Source organism: Cydia fagiglandana, chromosome 2, assembly GCF_963556715.1.
Source record: "Cydia fagiglandana chromosome 2, ilCydFagi1.1, whole genome shotgun sequence".
Classification (NCBI taxonomy): Eukaryota; Metazoa; Arthropoda; class Insecta; order Lepidoptera; family Tortricidae; genus Cydia; species Cydia fagiglandana.
In genome coordinates this window covers 13,762,857-13,784,039 of record NC_085933.1, presented here as the reverse complement: position 1 = coordinate 13,784,039, position 21,183 = coordinate 13,762,857, and the positions used below count along the sequence as shown (strand labels likewise).

The 21,183-nt window shown below is 35.2% G+C and overlaps 1 protein-coding gene across 4 annotated transcripts in view; it reads right to left on the bottom strand.

Moving 5' to 3' along the window:
- Window positions 1-21,183, bottom strand: part of LOC134676379 (peripheral plasma membrane protein CASK) — a 254,765-nt gene that overhangs the window by 43,132 nt on the left and 190,450 nt on the right. Inside the window, exon 1 of one of the 4 annotated variants that reach the window (XM_063534765.1) lies at window positions 17,338-17,460. The exons of the other annotated variants lie outside the window; for them this stretch is intronic. Coding sequence (XP_063390835.1) covers window positions 17,338-17,349 — 12 coding nt within the window. The 5' untranslated portion in view covers window positions 17,350-17,460. Of the gene's footprint in view, window positions 1-17,337; window positions 17,461-21,183 lie in introns of those variants that run through there. 4 annotated transcript variants of the gene reach the window in all.

Here is a 21,183-nt window from a genome sequence, read left to right as displayed (position 1 = left end):
GTCTCGATGCGCTGTTAGAAAAATTATGTAATAAATAAGGCAGTACGAATAAAAAAAACATACCTGCCTACTAACTGCCCGGCCTGAGAGGACCGGGATAAAGCAAAAACAGTGAAAAGCAACAAGGTAAAGGAAAAAAACATATTTGAACGATTATTTTTGTAAAAATAAATCTTTGTAACACTGTATTTCTTTGGTATGAAACGTTAAAGAGTCTATTGTTTAATATTGACACGCGATGCACACATCGACATACGCGTCATTGTGAAATCTTGGCCTGGATAAGACAACGTATTACTTGGACATTAGCCAATAAGTTCGAATACAGACTGATATAGTTATGAATATGTCCTTAGCCTGATATAGATATTAAGGAAGGAATAGCTTACGAGCAAAGGTGTGCAAAAAGTCATGACAGTTCGCAAATGACTCTTCCGTTACAGCGTCCGTTCCATTATCGTCACCGAGTTGATTCATGGAAAACAATAAATCGTGAAAATGCCTGGATTCACAAAGATATTAAAATGAATTCATAAATTATTTTTATCTAAAACGATACCTATCCAAATTTCCGATACTGTTTTGGTAAAAATGAAGATTCCATCATGACAAAGGACAAATAGAAGACAAATTTAAAAGCAGGTAGGTATAATTCAATCTTGAACCAAAGGCTTAAGGAGTCAGAGTACGGAAACGTAAAATATTTAGCTTTGTTTTTCTTTCTACGTGTTCAGAAAACTTTAGTACTTATATCTATAGTTAAGTATTCTCGCTTTCGCCACAAAAATAAGTAGGGCAGATTTAGTGGTATTAAAAACGTAAAATATAGATTTAAAAGCGGTAAAAATTATGTCACAAAATTTACATTTAGAAAAAACGAAATACAGTAGAACCCTGACTATCCGAACTAATAGGGAATGAGACTAGTTCGGATAATCGAAATGTGTAACCCCGAACACACATAAACCATTATATATCCGTAGCCTACAAACAGATTATTTGTTTGCTTTGGAGTTCAATTCCTTATAAGGGTTATTATAGAAATCCGTCGAAATATAGCGTCGATATACCGGGTGTGGCCTGTAATACGAGCAAATAATTAAAACATAGATTGTACTCCTCAAACAGTAACACTTTTGTTCAACAACTTTTAAAAATTATATATGATGTATTTAGACTCCCTATTTTTCATACAAAATAAATATTATCTTCAATGGACGCCATCGCCACGCCATATCATTGTGATTGACGTTGCTTGTCACGCCTTAAACATAACAAAATTCGCAATACATTGCGTCTTAGAATAAACTTTAAAGTGTATTAAAAATCAAACCACAAGTTATATTTAAAAGTCGCTGAACAAATGTTGTTCAGTATAAGGAGTATAGCCTACAGTTTAATTTTTTGCTCATGTTACAGGCCACACCCGGTATAACTCAGTATTGAAAAGTGACTGACAATGTGTTTATAGTACATTACTACAGAGGCCGGGACGAAAGGGGTTGCCGGCCGAAGACATATAGACGGCCGAGCGAAGCGAGGCCGGATAGGTCTGAGCGCGGGCAACCCCATTTCCCGCCGAGGTATGTATAGTGCTTTTCTCAAACATGCAATGAAATAAATAAAATAAAAAATCCACGAAACCCAAGTTTTATTTATAGAAAAAACTAAAAGTAAACTACACCCAAAATATAACCAACACGTACCTATATCATTATCACGCGTATGTTTTACACGAGTCGTGTATTTTTACTACCCGTATATTTTCATGTATCTTTGATTTTTTCGCCTTGTATCCGTCTGACTGTTGTTTTCGTCACATAAGTTTACATAGTCTTTCATGTTGATATCATGTTTCACATACATCGTTGCTTTATGCATGGAGTAAATAAGTATAATTTCCACAGTGTTGACGAATTTGTAGTTACATTCATTTAAAATATGGCACAAAACTGTTTCTAATAAACTGTAAGCCATTTTTCTAAGTTTCTCAGTTAATAAAATTACCATAAGCAACCATATACATACTTCGTCTTTGACTTGGCGGCAGAGGCAGCAAGTTATTTAAAAACAATTCTGCTTACGCTGCCAATTCCAACACTTACGATTACAATTAATATTAATTTCATTATTTCGTCGGAACTCATATTAAAGTCAAAAAATCAACAATGCACCATAAATCCAATAAAACAGAATGAATATTTTTCAACTTTACCTCCATAACAATTTAAAAAATATAACTACGCGTGTTTGAGTAGACCTTTTTACCGCTAACGTTTAGATGAAATATTTTAAATGTTTTTATTTGTGCAGTTAAATTTATAATTTAAAATTATAGAATGTATTATTTATTAAGTTCATGTTGATTTTATACAAATAAAACTGCAAATTATAGCAAACATTGTTTTTTGTTTTTTTTTATAGGCGTAGTGGCAGAGTGTCATTACGAACCATAAAGCAAATACTGCCTCTAGTTTTTTTTAATGGACGAATGCCACGATGCTGTGTCACAAATATCTGTGAAATGAAAATTAAAAAAGAGGACTTTGCCGGCCTAGGCCTGCAAGATGTGTATGAAATTCCATTAACGACCTTTTGTCCTAGCCGCACCTGAAACGTCATACTTCGCAGCCTATTATAAGGAACATAACATCAATATTTCATTGCATGTTTGAGAAAATAAATTTTTCACCACACCAGCTCGGAAAGGCTTACTTTGCACTTCAAAAACTGACAGCAAAGTTGCATTTTATTCACATGTGAGGCAAAGTAATCAAATGCAAATTTTGAGTTGTTTTCTTATGTTTCCTCGCAGAATTGACTTTTAAATGATGATTTTGAATGATAAATATTTAATGACATTCAGTTGGATTTGATTTGGTTTGATTTTGTTTGATATTTTACATTTAGGTAATATTTGCTTCGGATTGGTGTGGTGAAAAATTTTGTGTTTCACTCGGGGGCAAATTTTGTTTAATCCTCGTGCTTTGAAACCTTCGCAACGCTCAAGATTCCATTTCTCGAACCATTTATTCAATTTTGGAATCTTTCGCTTGCTCGGGTATCAATATTAGCACGAGCGGTTAAACAACAATTTTGCCCCCTTGTAAAACAAATAACTATTATTGGTCCCTAATATTTCAAAGCAATGTTGTTCACGAATAGGTACAAAACAAAGCTACGAGTAAATACGCAATTTATAAGCAGCCTTTGTGTAACGCGATTATTACATTCGCATATATAACTATTTTTTCTCAAATATGCAATGAAATATTGATGTTATGTTCCTTATAATAGGCTGCGAAGTATGACGTTTCAGGTGCGGCTAGGACAAAAGGTCGTTAATGGAATTTCATACACATCTTGCAGGCCTAGGCCGGCAAAGTCCTCTTTTTTAATTTTCATTTCACAGATATTTGTGACACAGCATCGTGGCATTCATCCATTAAAAAAAACTAGAGGCAGTATTTACTTTATGGTTCGTAATGACACTCTGCCACTACGCCTATAAAAAAAAAACAAAAAACAATGTTTGCTATAATTTGCAGTTTTATTTGTATAAAATCAACATGAACTTAAATAATACTTTCTATAATTTTATAATTTTAAATTATAAATTTAACTACACAAATAAAAACATTTAAAATATTTCATCTAAACGTTAGCGGTAAAAAGGTCTACTCAAACACAATGTTTTTCTTATTTTTTCGCAACTGTATTAAAAAACGTCGTTCGATACACGTGCATACCTTCCGCACTAGCATCGAAATGTACTATTCTGCATGGTGGTCTGTAGAAAGCACGCTAAAACCAAAATGTTGCATAATACATTTAGCACTTAACGAATTAAACGTTTCATTGGATGGGACAGTTTGACCACATCATCACTAATTTATAGAACGAATAACTTTCCGGATTCGAAAAATATAACGTTAAGGAGGAGCGCGCCTAAATAGGTATAAGAACACAGCATACCTATAACGAGCCAGCAATGTTTCATGTTTACTCTGTTTCAGTTGGAAATATGTACTTAATAAATACCGTCAAAGCCTTATAAATTATTAACTCATAATTCAAAGCATAATCAAAGAAATTAGAAACAATAAAGTGCTTTTATTACCATTAATGATATTATGAGGCCTCTGCCAAGGTTTTCTATTTAAAATAAGAATTAAGATTACTTTTGCCCCAGCATCAAAATGAATCAGCTTTGTTTTTTCAATGAAAACATAAGTGGTAATTTAAGCATAGGTGCCTATTTTGTATCCTTTATTTAAATAAGATTAATGGGCATTTTTATAAAACGTAAGTTCACATGTTCTTAGAATACCATATGTGACGTCCCACGGCTAAAGGTACCTTATGGCGGTTGGCGCTTACGCTATTTTTAACGCCGCTCCAATATTATTACGGCGATATGTGACGTAAGCGCCAGCCGCCATAAGGTACCTTTTGCCGTGGAACGTCACATATTCCGGATCAGGACATGCAGGATAACGATATTATCCTTCATACCATAGCAACACCAGAATTTGGTTTCGCACCATACATATAAGAACACTATACATACGACATAACGAGCGCGTTTTTGCAAGTGCGCAGAAACTAGTTACAATTTTGGCGCAAATCCAATATTTAGAATGTGGACTGCGACAGAAAGAGGGTGCAACGGAGCCAGAATGTGTTTTTAAGCGATCAAGATTGATGCACTCTATGTATACATATTTAGGTCAAGAAAAGAAGTAAAACTAACAATAGATTTGACAGTATCAACAATATAAAGAGCCGTCTAACCAGAGGGCAAAAAGAAAAGAGTCTGATAAACATATTTAGATCCATGTGGAAGTAATGATTAAGGATTTTTTTAAATATTTTTGATTGCAAACAATATAATACTTAGTATTCACTATTCACTATCATCGTTTAGTTTTTTCTTCAAAAGGTTGTAGTTAAAACAAGTGCTGCTTACTTGTATACCTACTAATAATATTACGACGTCGTATTGATTCCACTGTCCACGTCCCACATAAGCCCAATCTCCGAAGTAGCATCTTTTATGTGGTCGGGAGGTCTAAACCAAACCCTCCCACAGGTTTTAATGACTATGACGACAATCCCACCAACCGGGGGTTCACCGGTTAAACCTGGAATTACCATAGTACAATTTGACACTGGGTTAACGGTTTAATCGGTTAACCCCGGGTTAGGGGGTTGGTGCAAGTGGCGCTTATTACAGCCTACAACTGAGCAAGCTGTCGATAAGACAACGAAAAGGAACAAAAATAAAACAGCACCACAAGAGCAACCATTAGGAGAACACTGAGATTCTTTCTTATACTCTCGAACTTTGTTTCCTACACTTCCTACTTTCGTTCAAACGTTAAAATGTTCTTGGGGCTTACATCAAGTGTAGGTTTGTCGTGAAACATAAATAAAGAATAACTGCCTTTATATATTTTCAACCACTCTTGCAAATACATACTAACAAAGTAGCCACATCACATAAAAGTGATTATCACTTCCCAAAGGGAATAATAAAATTACCTACTTGTGACAGTTGTGACTGCTTTCGTTTCTAAACGTGTTGGTAAACTAAACAAATTACCTAATACATACCCTACATTTGGATGTTTAATTAGAACGCAGATGGAATTTTAAATTGGAAATTTATGCGATGATTAAATAATTACTACATTATTATAATAGTAGTGTAACCGAAGAAAATAAAAAATATGACAGCAATTCTTAATTAAAACGTCTATTCCATAGCCGTAACCTATAATTAAAAAGTCATCTATATCAGGTGCTTTAGAACTAGCGTCTCTTCTGAAATATCATAGAAAGGAAATGATTCGGTCAAATTGTGTTTTTTGAAAAACTAATTATAGCCAGCATTCTATGAATGTAGTATGATACCTTTGGGTATGGTGCTTTACGCAGGCTAGCGTCCCGTCCCCTCCCCCTGACGCAACCCCCCCCCCCCCCCTTTTAGCATAAATATGTCCCGGTTGGGAGTTTTTTTGTTTTTTGGGGAAAGTATACAATGTAGGAAAAAAGTGTCAATGAAAGAAATGTTCCCTATTAAATTCTAAACAAAAAAGGTTATATTCATTTTTTTGATACGACGCACCATATTCATGTTATGGCGAGATGAACTTCGACAAAATTTAACCGTTGAAAAACTTGCAGAAGATCAATATAACATAGTACGTGATAGTACTAAAAGAAATCATACAGGACAATAACCTTGCAAGCTTATTTTCCGTATAAGATTTTTTTCAGTACTATCACGTACTAACTTATAATGAACTTCAACAAGTTAATGTATGAATATGGTGAGTCTTACTAAAAAGTTGTATATAACCTTTTTTGTTTAAAATTTATTAAGGATTATTTTTTACCTTGACACTTATTTCCTAACTCTAATACTTTTCTCAAAAATAAAAAAAAACCGTAATTCGGGACATATTTCATGCTAAAAGGGGGGTTTGCGTCAGGGGGAGGGGGAGGGACGCTAGTGTGCGTAAAGCACCATACCCAAAGGTATCATACTACATTCATAGAATGCTGGCTATAATTAGTTTTTCTTGCCGATACATTAGAACATAATTTAACCGAATCAAAAGTGAAAGAGAAATAAATATATCGTAACTAACACAAATATTCGATTAAGCAGTGTAAATTTATTAGCGGTGTAAGGATATGACGAATGCTCTTGTTTGAACTGTTGTCTGGACTCGAGTTGTCCTCACAAAAATGAACCGAATGCGATCTATCAACACATTAAAACTTCTAAGACTCACGGTAACCAGATAAGTGCAAAGTTGTTGGTGATGACTGATGTTGCAGAGGCGCGGCGTCGTACAAACAGGAACAGGACGGCGCGGCGTAGGGCAGCTGTCAGGCGAAGATGAATGGAAGCCGACCGTTCATAAGCTCTGAATGCTTGACACGACTTATCATTTAACAAATTAATTCTATCATAGCATCTTGTCTAAAAAAAAAACAAAACTTACTGCTGATATCAACGCTAGAAGTTCTCCTCGTAGTTCCAGAACTGTTCCACAGCTGAGCAGCAATAGGTCCTTTAAAATCGATGAGGATGCATATTATTTAAAAAGAGCGTGATGTTCACACTTCCACTCGTGTAAATGGATATAATAATTAACTTCAGAGATTATTGACCTGAGATACCTACACCTAGCGGATATAGTATAAATGCCACTATGCCGGCTTGATTCGAACTTTAAGATACGTCAAAAATTTGCTAAAGATACGACATGGATCGAATATGTCAGTGTCAAAAGTGACGTTTCTTCAAACAAAATCGTCACTTTGATTGACTTTGACACTGACATTTGACTTTGACGCTTCGCGTCGTCCGACAAAATCGAGACTCATCCACGAATTGCCCTTTCCCGGCCTCTGCAATAATGTACTATACACACGCACGGGTACAAACAATTAAATATTTTTTCATTTATCTTCAGATAAATGTATATTATTCGTTGAATAATTTTACGGTTTAGACTCACTTGTTTTTAGTCACTCGCGCGACATTACAAAACAAAAAACTCAAGAGTCTAAACCGTAAAATTATTCAATGTTAGTATGTCTCAAAACAGCTTAAATTCGATTATATTATTCGTCTTACAATCAAATAACATAAGAATCATTTTATTATAATTCTATAACTACGTAAATATTTATCGCATTTTATTACAAATAACCCACTTCAAATGAGTTATGTTTAATATCCTAAGTTTGAGACGAAATCATAATGAATATTGTAACTTAAAACTTTAACTCTTCAACATTCAAACTTCTTATAATAGTTTAAATCAAAGTTTGGAAAGGCACGTACAGCAGTAGCTAAATTAATGTCGCGATGTAGTTTCACAATGTCGAACTCTTGTACCGCAATTATAGAGCAAGATAAGCAAACCAGGGGAATAACGGAGAATAATTGTTATAGGTAATTGTATTAGGTACTTGATTAAATAAAAAATACATTAATCTTAAAATGTCACCTGTTGTGTACCTACCAAACACGAGTAATGAGGTTAGAGACCCGCGTTTTGAGACCACGACTAATTGGATGCAAAAGTTTAGTAATCCCGACTTCTGGTACCAACTTCTAGTTTTGTTTTAACAGATTTAACAACAAAGAAATTCAGGAGACAAATGTCAACAACTTTGTAATGAATTAACCTGAATAATATTTTTCTAAGTGCAATAAATACTACCTTCCAGATTTATAACATGTGAACTTAAATATTTTTCTGATATCATATAAAAAAATAGTATAAAATATACATACGCCCGCACACCGATTTGACGCTCAGATGGGCGGGTTGGTGAAGGTCGAAATTAAAATAACCCGGGCGGGAAGGACGACGATGCTCAGAACACATCGGAGAATAGGTAATACCGTAAACTCCGTAAAGCATTGAAGGGTTTATTCGGAGTCGATACATTAGAGTAGGGTACCACACTACCACGTGCAGACGGTGGAAAAATAAAACTAAAACCTCATGCGTTGTAAGTTCAATACCACCATAAAATCTTTTTTAATACAGTTGCTCAAAAAGTGCTACTTTACGTAGCTGTTTAGCGTGCGGAAAGTTGGTTATCTCGAACTAGTGCTTTTTACTTTTCCAATTTTTTTAAATTTATACTTGTTCCAATTCACGACTACTTATTGATGAGTGTTAATATTAGTTTCCTTTAAACGTCGTAATCAGCATAAAAACCTACCGTTAATGTAAGAATACGAAAAATATTACATATTTCATATTTAATTACTTACCTCTTCATCATTATAACACGTTTATTTTTTAATATTCAATATTGAAAATTCCGTTCTTAATAAGTTGACTGAATGGAACGGAATAGCTGCCAAACGCCCATAGATATAATATACTTAAAGACGACGTCTAACCGAGCTGTCACTGTTACCACTTTTGTTTAGTGTACGATTAACAATGTTTTTCTTATTTTTTCGCAACTGTATTAAAAAACGTCGTTCGATACACGTGCATACCTTCCGCACTAGCATCGAAATGTACTATTCTGCATGGTGGTCTGTAGAAAGCACGCTAAAACCAAAATGTTGCATAATACATTTAGCACTTAACGAATTAAACGTTTCATTGGATGGGACAGTTTGACCACATCATCACTAATTTATAGAACGAATAACTTTCCGGATTCGAAAAATATAACGTTAAGGAGGAGCGCGCCTAAATAGGTATAAGAACACAGCATACCTATAACGAGCCAGCAATGTTTCATGTTTACTCTGTTTCAGTTGGAAATATGTACTTAATAAATACCGTCAAAGCCTTATAAATTATTAACTCATAATTCAAAGCATAATCAAAGAAATTAGAAACAATAAAGTGCTTTTATTACCATTAATGATATTATGAGGCCTCTGCCAAGGTTTTCTATTTAAAATAAGAATTAAGATTACTTTTGCCCCAGCATCAAAATGAATCAGCTTTGTTTTTTCAATGAAAACATAAGTGGTAATTTAAGCATAGGTGCCTATTTTGTATCCTTTATTTAAATAAGATTAATGGGCATTTTTATAAAACGTAAGTTCACATGTTCTTAGAATACCATATGTGACGTCCCACGGCTAAAGGTACCTTATGGCGGTTGGCGCTTACGCTATTTTTAACGCCGCTCCAATATTATTACGGCGATATGTGACGTAAGCGCCAGCCGCCATAAGGTACCTTTTGCCGTGGAACGTCACATATTCCGGATCAGGACATGCAGGATAACGATATTATCCTTCATACCATAGCAACACCAGAATTTGGTTTCGCACCATACATATAAGAACACTATACATACGACATAACGAGCGCGTTTTTGCAAGTGCGCAGAAACTAGTTACAATTTTGGCGCAAATCCAATATTTAGAATGTGGACTGCGACAGAAAGAGGGTGCAACGGAGCCAGAATGTGTTTTTAAGCGATCAAGATTGATGCACTCTATGTATACATATTTAGGTCAAGAAAAGAAGTAAAACTAACAATAGATTTGACAGTATCAACAATATAAAGAGCCGTCTAACCAGAGGGCAAAAAGAAAAGAGTCTGATAAACATATTTAGATCCATGTGGAAGTAATGATTAAGGATTTTTTTAAATATTTTTGATTGCAAACAATATAATACTTAGTATTCACTATTCACTATCATCGTTTAGTTTTTTCTTCAAAAGGTTGTAGTTAAAACAAGTGCTGCTTACTTGTATACCTACTAATAATATTACGACGTCGTATTGATTCCACTGTCCACGTCCCACATAAGCCCAATCTCCGAAGTAGCATCTTTTATGTGGTCGGGAGGTCTAAACCAAACCCTCCCACAGGTTTTAATGACTATGACGACAATCCCACCAACCGGGGGTTCACCGGTTAAACCTGGAATTACCATAGTACAATTTGACACTGGGTTAACGGTTTAATCGGTTAACCCCGGGTTAGGGGGTTGGTGCAAGTGGCGCTTATTACAGCCTACAACTGAGCAAGCTGTCGATAAGACAACGAAAAGGAACAAAAATAAAACAGCACCACAAGAGCAACCATTAGGAGAACACTGAGATTCTTTCTTATACTCTCGAACTTTGTTTCCTACACTTCCTACTTTCGTTCAAACGTTAAAATGTTCTTGGGGCTTACATCAAGTGTAGGTTTGTCGTGAAACATAAATAAAGAATAACTGCCTTTATATATTTTCAACCACTCTTGCAAATACATACTAACAAAGTAGCCACATCACATAAAAGTGATTATCACTTCCCAAAGGGAATAATAAAATTACCTACTTGTGACAGTTGTGACTGCTTTCGTTTCTAAACGTGTTGGTAAACTAAACAAATTACCTAATACATACCCTACATTTGGATGTTTAATTAGAACGCAGATGGAATTTTAAATTGGAAATTTATGCGATGATTAAATAATTACTACATTATTATAATAGTAGTGTAACCGAAGAAAATAAAAAATATGACAGCAATTCTTAATTAAAACGTCTATTCCATAGCCGTAACCTATAATTAAAAAGTCATCTATATCAGGTGCTTTAGAACTAGCGTCTCTTCTGAAATATCATAGAAAGGAAATGATTCGGTCAAATTGTGTTTTTTGAAAAACTAATTATAGCCAGCATTCTATGAATGTAGTATGATACCTTTGGGTATGGTGCTTTACGCAGGCTAGCGTCCCGTCCCCTCCCCCTGACGCAACCCCCCCCCCCCCCCTTTTAGCATAAATATGTCCCGGTTGGGAGTTTTTTTGTTTTTTGGGGAAAGTATACAATGTAGGAAAAAAGTGTCAATGAAAGAAATGTTCCCTATTAAATTCTAAACAAAAAAGGTTATATTCATTTTTTTGATACGACGCACCATATTCATGTTATGGCGAGATGAACTTCGACAAAATTTAACCGTTGAAAAACTTGCAGAAGATCAATATAACATAGTACGTGATAGTACTAAAAGAAATCATACAGGACAATAACCTTGCAAGCTTATTTTCCGTATAAGATTTTTTTCAGTACTATCACGTACTAACTTATAATGAACTTCAACAAGTTAATGTATGAATATGGTGAGTCTTACTAAAAAGTTGTATATAACCTTTTTTGTTTAAAATTTATTAAGGATTATTTTTTACCTTGACACTTATTTCCTAACTCTAATACTTTTCTCAAAAATAAAAAAAAACCGTAATTCGGGACATATTTCATGCTAAAAGGGGGGTTTGCGTCAGGGGGAGGGGGAGGGACGCTAGTGTGCGTAAAGCACCATACCCAAAGGTATCATACTACATTCATAGAATGCTGGCTATAATTAGTTTTTCTTGCCGATACATTAGAACATAATTTAACCGAATCAAAAGTGAAAGAGAAATAAATATATCGTAACTAACACAAATATTCGATTAAGCAGTGTAAATTTATTAGCGGTGTAAGGATATGACGAATGCTCTTGTTTGAACTGTTGTCTGGACTCGAGTTGTCCTCACAAAAATGAACCGAATGCGATCTATCAACACATTAAAACTTCTAAGACTCACGGTAACCAGATAAGTGCAAAGTTGTTGGTGATGACTGATGTTGCAGAGGCGCGGCGTCGTACAAACAGGAACAGGACGGCGCGGCGTAGGGCAGCTGTCAGGCGAAGATGAATGGAAGCCGACCGTTCATAAGCTCTGAATGCTTGACACGACTTATCATTTAACAAATTAATTCTATCATAGCATCTTGTCTAAAAAAAAAACAAAACTTACTGCTGATATCAACGCTAGAAGTTCTCCTCGTAGTTCCAGAACTGTTCCACAGCTGAGCAGCAATAGGTCCTTTAAAATCGATGAGGATGCATATTATTTAAAAAGAGCGTGATGTTCACACTTCCACTCGTGTAAATGGATATAATAATTAACTTCAGAGATTATTGACCTGAGATACCTACACCTAGCGGATATAGTATAAATGCCACTATGCCGGCTTGATTCGAACTTTAAGATACGTCAAAAATTTGCTAAAGATACGACATGGATCGAATATGTCAGTGTCAAAAGTGACGTTTCTTCAAACAAAATCGTCACTTTGATTGACTTTGACACTGACATATCTAATCCATATCGTATCTAATATTTGACGTATCTTAAAGTTCGAATCGGGCTCTGTGTCAAAACCAAATATGAACCAGTATACGAGATATAACGCAAATCGGATCGTAGATTTACGATGTCCTTTCATGGCATTTATTTATAAGCGGTTTCATATTACAGTGATGGATGATGCTATTAAATGAAAGACATTGGTGGCGATTATCTTTACCAGGGTGTTCGTTCAGTCGTATCAGATATCCCCTTAAAATATACCTATAATATATTTTTCTCAAACATGCAATGAAATATTGATAATAGGCTGCGAAGTATGACGTTTCAGGTGCGGCTAGGACAAAAGGTCGTTAGTGGAATTTCATACACATCTTGCAGGCCAAGGCCGGCAAAGTCCTCTTTTTTAATTTTCATTTCACAGATATTTGTGACACAGCATCGTGGCATTCATCCATTTAAAAAAAACTAGAGGCAGTATTTGCTTTATGGTTCGTAATGACACTCTGCCACTACGCCTATAAAAAAAAACAAAAAACAATGTTTGCTATAATTTGCAGTTTTATTTGTATAAAATCAACATGAACTTAATAAATAATACATTATATAATTTTAAATTATAAATTTAACTACACAAATAAAAACATTTAAAATATTTCATCTAAACGTTAGCGGTAAAAAGGTCTACTCAAACACGCGTAGTTATATTTTTAAAATTGTTATGGAGGTAAAGTTGAAAAATATTCATTCTGTTTTGTTGGATTTATGGTGCGTTGTTGATTTTTTGACTTTAATATGAGTTCCGACGAAATAATGAAATTAATATTAATTGTAATCGTAGATGTTGGAATTGGCAGCGTAAGCAGAATTGATTTTCAATAATTTGCTGCCTCTGCCGCCAAGTCAAAGACGAAGTAGGTATATGGTTGCTTATGGCAATTTTATTATTTGAGAAACTAAGAAAAATGGCTTACAGTTTATTAGAAACAGTTTTGTGGCATATTTTAAATGAATGTAACTACAAATTCGTCAACACTGTGGAAATTATACTTATTTACTCCATGCATAAAGCAACGATGTATGTGAAACATGATATCAACATGAAAGACTATGTAAACTTATGTGACGAAAAAAGAGTCGAAAAAATCAAAGATACATGAAAAAATACGGGTAGTAAAAATACACGACTCGTGTAAAACATACGCGTGATAATGATATAGGTAGGTACGTGTTGGTTATATTTTGGGTGTAGTTTACTTTTAGTTTTTTCTATAAATAAAACTTGGGTGTAGTGGATTTTTTATTTTATTTCATTGCATGTTTGAGAAAAGCACTATACATACCTCGGCGGGAAATGGGGTTGCCCGCGCTCAGACCTATCCGGCCTCGCTTCGCTCGGCCGTGTATATGTCTTCGGCCGGCAACCCCTGTCGTCCCGGCCTCTGTAGTAATGTACTATTTTCAGTTTAGATGATTTTAAGCGGGTATGTTAATAACATATATACCATAGATACGAGTATGCTAATAGAATACTAGACATAACATTGAAAATACATTGTATGGTCGCCAACATTTCAATACTTCATATGAGTATAGGGGAGGGAGGCCTAAAGCGGGTAAGCTAACGGAGAAAGAGAAATTTAAGGTTGGTTATACATGCAAATTGGGCTCATAAAGCTATTCATACATTATAACTATTTAAGTAACAATCCAATCTTTCAGTCCTGTGTTTTGCTTGTAAGGACATCAGATGGACCGGATCCCAAGCTGGTGGTTAAGAAAGGCCATACAAGTTGATTCTATATTCTGGGATTTGCCTTAAAAGACTTATGATTTTGATTTAAGCAAATCCACGCAAGTAGATGCTTCTTTTTTCATATAATGCCCTATATTCTACTCTCATTATCCGAAGAAACATATTAGTCATTAATCATGATTAAGTACAATACTGCGTTGTAACTGCGTGGTTGCGTGTAAGGGGTTTAATGTAAAACGAAATAAACTTTATCAAAATCAGGGGATCTTATTAGGGGAAACTGTATAATTAAAATATATTTTTGGGCTAAATATATAATTATGTAGGTACCTATGCATAATACCCATAGGTGTATGTATTAGAAACGATTTAATTTACCCGTGATTATGGCAATATACATACCTAATGTCACTTTCCTAAATGATGCCGCCGTAAACATTACAAATAAAAGTGGTAACTACACACAATATGCCACTAACTATACACAATATGCCACTTGAATACAGTACATTTCGTAATATAATAACACGAATATATTTTATATCATCCAGAGCTATGTCTCTTAGAAACTGCTTAGTAGTTAATTCATGATCATGACTTAATATTTTGCAAAATTGAAACCAATGAAGTCGAACGTAGGCACCTAATAGAATTTTCCCATAAAGATTTCTTGAGCACGTCGAGTGTAAGTAAGAGTCTTTTGGAACTGCATTTGGCACCACTCGAAATTTCCAATAACTTGAGCATTTCCTAGGCGGTAACTGTACGACTCCATATAATTTTAAAAACGAAATTCGAAAGAAATGCGTCGTTATTAAATGTGTTAAGCAGACCACTGACGAGCGTTCCAAATGGATGCCGTTACAATGGATTCATCCAAATGGACGGCATACTAATATTAAACATTGTACGTATTTGACATTCACGGACCGATTTTGGATTGCAGCCACGCTGGACTGTTGGAAGGCTCGTCAGTGGCCACCTTTAAAATATACCAGACTGTGGGATTTCCTACAATCTGGTAAAAAAAAGAATCCAACACGACACAAATATACCTTTATGTAAACTACGAATATATAGGTTCTAATTTGTCTTGTGTGTTCCATCGTAGCATCAAAACTATCTGCTAATTCGATTTTGAGAACTTTGGTGTCACTGACATGTTTGAAGCAAAAACTTTTGCAAATACCTCTGGGGATACATGAAAACCATAAACTCATGTTTAATCATGACAACCCCAAAGGCCTTAAATGCTACAGAGATTAACATTTCCGACCCAATAAGGAGCAGCGGCGAACTTGACAAATGTTTAGCCGCTTCCGAGATGGCACGATTTAAATCAATGAATTAAGCGATACGGAACTTTAACGGAACTTTAGTGAGAGAGGAGCAATTCGTCATTTGAAGACGAAAGTAAATCCAGATCCGGTTTGGGTTAGTATCACAGAAGTCGTAGCCAAAACGGCTAAAGTAATAAATCTAGAGTCTTGCCGTAATCCGAGCAACGGTTCACCAATGACATTTATCAAGTCATGTGCTTGGGGTGACGGATATCGGACTGAATAATGTGTTTGTTTTGCACTGTGCAGGAATATCTGTTAAAACAGTTATCAATTTGATTGGAAATATTTATATAGCTTTAAAAAAAGTAGTTACATGTATTCTAGATCTTGCTAATATGGCCACGGGAGAAATAGGTATCATTAAACGATACGGTCTGTAATAGGTAATAAAAGATACTTAAAACTTTAAATTAAGATTTGTTGAACGTGTATCTTGTTGCAAATTGAGCTCATCAATCTCATCATATTAAAATATCAGTAATTAATCTCGACGTTAACGAAGTAGAAATTTAATCTGACACTGATTATCACGGGCGTAGTTATGGCTTATAATATATGTCACAATATGGTTTTTATTTATTTATTGAGTAGTTCACAGCGTTAACATATCATCAATAATACACAAAAAGCATGAGAACCTATAGCATAGCCAACAACAGTACTTGCGAATAATTGGTTTGTTGGTTGGTCTTTAATTGCGAATAATTAATGAAATAAGGCAGTCAATCACTTTATAGATAAACACATTAAAATTTCACATTCTGTAATAGATGACAATATAGTTATCTTTATGAACAATATTTATCCCACAATAGTTAATACATTGGGTACATTTCCGAGGTCTTTTGTCAAATTAGGTCTTATTTATTGTAGGAAAAACTCACAAAAATGCGAACACAATATATGAATTTGAGATCCATTCTTACCGTAATAATTCAAGAAAGGTTTATACTGTACTATTTTAATAAATAGGTTATATACATAGCACTGTTAGACAGTGCTTGTTATTTTACATACGAAAAATAAATCCATTAAATCAGTCCGGTTAAAGTAAAAATTAAATAAGTAATTAGGGAATTGTAAACTAAATAATAAATGGTGTCCATCCTAATTTCTTGGCCATAAAATTTTACTAAACTTTTAGGGTAAATTTCCCGCGGGATTTCTTTATCTTGTTGATTGTAAAACTTTTGTTTCATAGCTTAAGTTTTTTTTACAACTTTCGCGTTTTATTAGGGAAGGCCGACTTAAGGTTAATAATCTGTTACGCGAACGATTCTCTGACACTTTCCGGTAAAATGTGAATTATTCATGAATAACTCCAGGATTTTAATGAATAAATGAAACAGAGATGCACGCCGTGGAGTCCTGACGTTTATTGGAATGGATGAGTTTGGGATGTGGAATAAATTATTTGGAACAGTGTAGTGGAATAGGGCACTACCTACTATGGAATCTGGAAAGACGCATCATACAAAATCGTAAATAATAAATTAAAAAAATACATTAACAAACCTACCTATTTATTCCTTAAAATTTTGGAGCTTACATCCTAATGGTAACTAGAAATATCATAATTAGCTTATTATACTTACATAACAAAGCATATCGACATTTATTTCTTCAACCCATATCCATCATCTGGCTTAAACCCGACCAAAAGGTTCCAATCGCACTATAACTAAACAGTATTCTATCGACTATTTCACAGTAACAAATAAAATAAATGTAATTGACACTGAGAATTTGTGTATACAATTGTTAAAAGATACACTTTCCGCAATACGGAAAGTTTCGACACTGACAACAGCGTCAGTGAGAGGGCGCAGCGTACGCACGGCCGCCCGGCGCGTAACCACTCGTCGACTGAACGGCCAAGCTTATTTTGCTCACTAGCCAGCTCTATTCCGAGAGACATCAGTGTCTACATGGCTTTTATTTCAATCGCTTGTTGAGCTCTCAGTAAAATCGTCACGTATGGTTTCCGATTAGGAAGAAAATTCCAGTTAAGTGCTTGATGACCGACCGGAATGGAGACCCAGGATGACCGCCGGGATTACAAACAATTTGACAGCTTTGCACATTTGTGCTCTTACAATTGGGAAATTGTGAGATTTATAGTAGTGTTCGATTGGTCTGCTATCGTCGTCTAAAGTGCGGTCTAACATAATAATGAAGATTGATCAATGATTACGCAAATACCGAATATGGATTATATGTATTAGTACCAATAGAGATATAAGTATTTAAAACTGTATCATACTTACTAGAAATTAATATAACTATGTTGGTATAAATAGGAAAAAATATTACAAAGGTTTTTGATTTAAAAATTAAGCTGGCACCCACATATTGTTCGAATGTTTTGCTACAAAATGAAAACACCCATTACTGCTGCTACGTGCTACGGCGTAGCACTACAAATGGGTTAAGCTTTGTTAAAGAGAACTAAAACTGTAGGGTAAATAAAAATATGATCAGCATTATTTTGTAAATAAATGATACGACCATGAGCTTATCGGCATATTCAATAGCCAACGGCCTTGGGTATTAGGGCCTGTGCGCTCACTGACTTTTTGACTGGAAGTGAAAGAAAAGATATCTGTATAGTATACCGACACCGGTTACGCTACGTCTTACGTAGGCGAACAACGCGCGAACGCGGCGCGGCGCGGCGCGGCGAAAGCGGCCGCGCCGCGCCGCGCCGCGCCGCGCCGCCTGACATTCGCGTGCAAATCGCGCCGCACCGCGTTCGCAACGAGATCGCTTACGTAGGACACTTCTATGGGCATCAAAGGATTGATTTCGCCGCGCCGCGCCGCGCCGCGTTCGCGCGTTGTTCGCCTACGTAAGACGTAGCGTTAGTAGGCGACCGGGTCGTAAATATAAGAAAACTGGAAAATTAAAAAAAAAACCGCTTAATATTTGTATAAATTGTACAAAGATGATATAATAAGACATAACTTCGGGATCATTTCTACTGAGCCCGTTTTAGTACAGATAGATAGTATATGCTTCACCAAAACAAACAAATACTCGTAGATATTGTTTTAAGCCCTCGGTACTCACATTTGACATACAAACAGTACCGTGCACGTTATTTTATTGCAAAATATGTTATTTATCAAATATAACACAGATGAGAGAAATGTGTTAAAAATCATTTACTTACCTACGTATTATCAGGCAACTAAGACCCCTATACAAAATACATAAAAAACTCACAAGCTAAAAATTATTTCGGCGACACGGTGGTTTTCTGTTGTCGCATGTAAGTACCGACAACAAAATCAATACCATTTATGTTCGTTTTCCGTTCCTGGAAGCATATTTTTTCTATACTTGTACTTTATTATATCCTTTCCACAGTCACGATTGTCACTAAATACATATATATTACACGTTATAGACTTCTGATTCCAAAACGAAATATACGGGCCAATTCGGGGTTTACTTATTACATCTAATTCCGATACGATATAAGTGTCAAAATTGACGTTTTTGGTTGAAGACACTGACAGATCAGTATCGTATCGGAATGAGAACTAATAACTAAAACACGAATTGGCCCGATAGTCGGAATCACAATATAATCAGTGGGTCTTAACTCCATTAGTCTTTATAACGTTCCAAGGACACCAAGTTCTAAATATGGACGAGGATTTATCGCATCACAAGAATATTTTTGCGTATCACAAGAATATTTGAAAAGTATTACACCGGAAATTAGAATTACCTCACGTTATTCGATTTACGTCGAATTTGCACGGAAAATTGGATTTACAAGATCGATCCTTCTTTAGAGAGGATGTAATTTATATCACTTTTTTTAGGGTTCCGTACCCAAAGGGTAAAACGGGACCCTATTACTAAGACTTCGCTGTCCGTCCGTCCGTCCGTCCGTCTGTCTGTCACCAGGCTGTATCTCACGAACCGTGATAGCTAGACAGTTGAAATTTTCACAGGTGATGTATTTCTGTTGCCGCTATAACAACAAATACTAAAAACAGAATAAAATAAAGATTTAAGTGGGGCTCCCATACAACAAACGTGATTATTGACCAAAGTTAAGCAATAACGTCGGGCGTGGTCAGTACTTGGATGGGTGACCGTTTTCTTTTTGCATTTTTTCGTTTTTTTTTTGCTTTATGGTACGGAACCCTTCGTGCGCGAGTCCGACTCGCACTTGTCCGGTTTTTTATATATACTTACATGTTGATATTTTTACTGTTAGGGGAGAGTAAGTTATATCGTATTAGTTTTTACTTAAACGTATATATTTTGTTCATAATGTGTTTGAATAAGTATAAATAAATTCAGTAGATACTTACCTACTTGTGGGTACATTATTATAAGTATGAAGATTTGTGGAATTAAATTAACTAAGTCCAATAGTTATTTGTACAACAAGAGATCAAAGTTTGATATTTCTTCGAGTGCTTATTTTGAGTCCCGTGCAAGCGAAAGATTCTATAATAGATTCACGAGCGTAGCGAGTGAATCTAATTTAGAATCTTGAGCGTAGTAAGGGATTCAAAAGCGCACGAGATGTAAATAACTTTGATCTCGTGTAGTACACAAAATTTATCACCCTAAGCAGTGAGAACATACCTAGAGGGATAGAGATAATAGAACCCAAGTATATCGAACTTGTATTAGACCCCGCATGTTGAAATGACATTTGACTTTAAAAGTCACTTAAATGACATTTTGTCTCACTCAGTGAGCAAAATGCGATTTTGCTCACTCATACTGTGTCGCTAAGTGAGCAAAATTTTTGCTCACTGAGTGAGACAAAATGACACAGTGAGCAAAATCGCATTTTGCTCACTGTTTTTAAGAAGCAAAGTACCCTTGTTCGAGCTGCTGAGGTGAACAAGTATTTTTTTCGAAGGAACTGTCATCGGTACTATCCAGCCGACAAGTTGGTTGAATGATAGCACCAAACTTATACCTAAAACGTATTGCATGTTATTGCTTTAAATATTTTACATAAGTACTTATTTTTATTGCAAGACATCGAAATCATACTTATACAATACCTACAAAAATACATGGTCGTTTCAAAAATATATATGCTCAGTCAGCTTTACAAGACTACTTAATAGTTATTTTATGAAATAATCAGTAATAAGTATAAAAATAATAGCAATTAACCCAAGCAATAAAGCCCTTTGTATTTGCAGTTAAACACTTTTTATTGCACATTTTAAACTTTAGTAACATACTAAACTTGCTTCACCATAAGTTATTAGGGTATTACAAGCTCACATCAAAAAGTTTTTAGCTTTTTAGCCCTATGCCGTTTGTGGTCAGATTATTGGGGTTGACATCACTAAAGCATTGTTTCGTCGTTTCATGGAAAATCTAGAGGTGGTACGATTTAATCAAGGTATCAATGGTATCAAGGAGGAGGCCTATGTTCAGCAGTGGACGTCTTA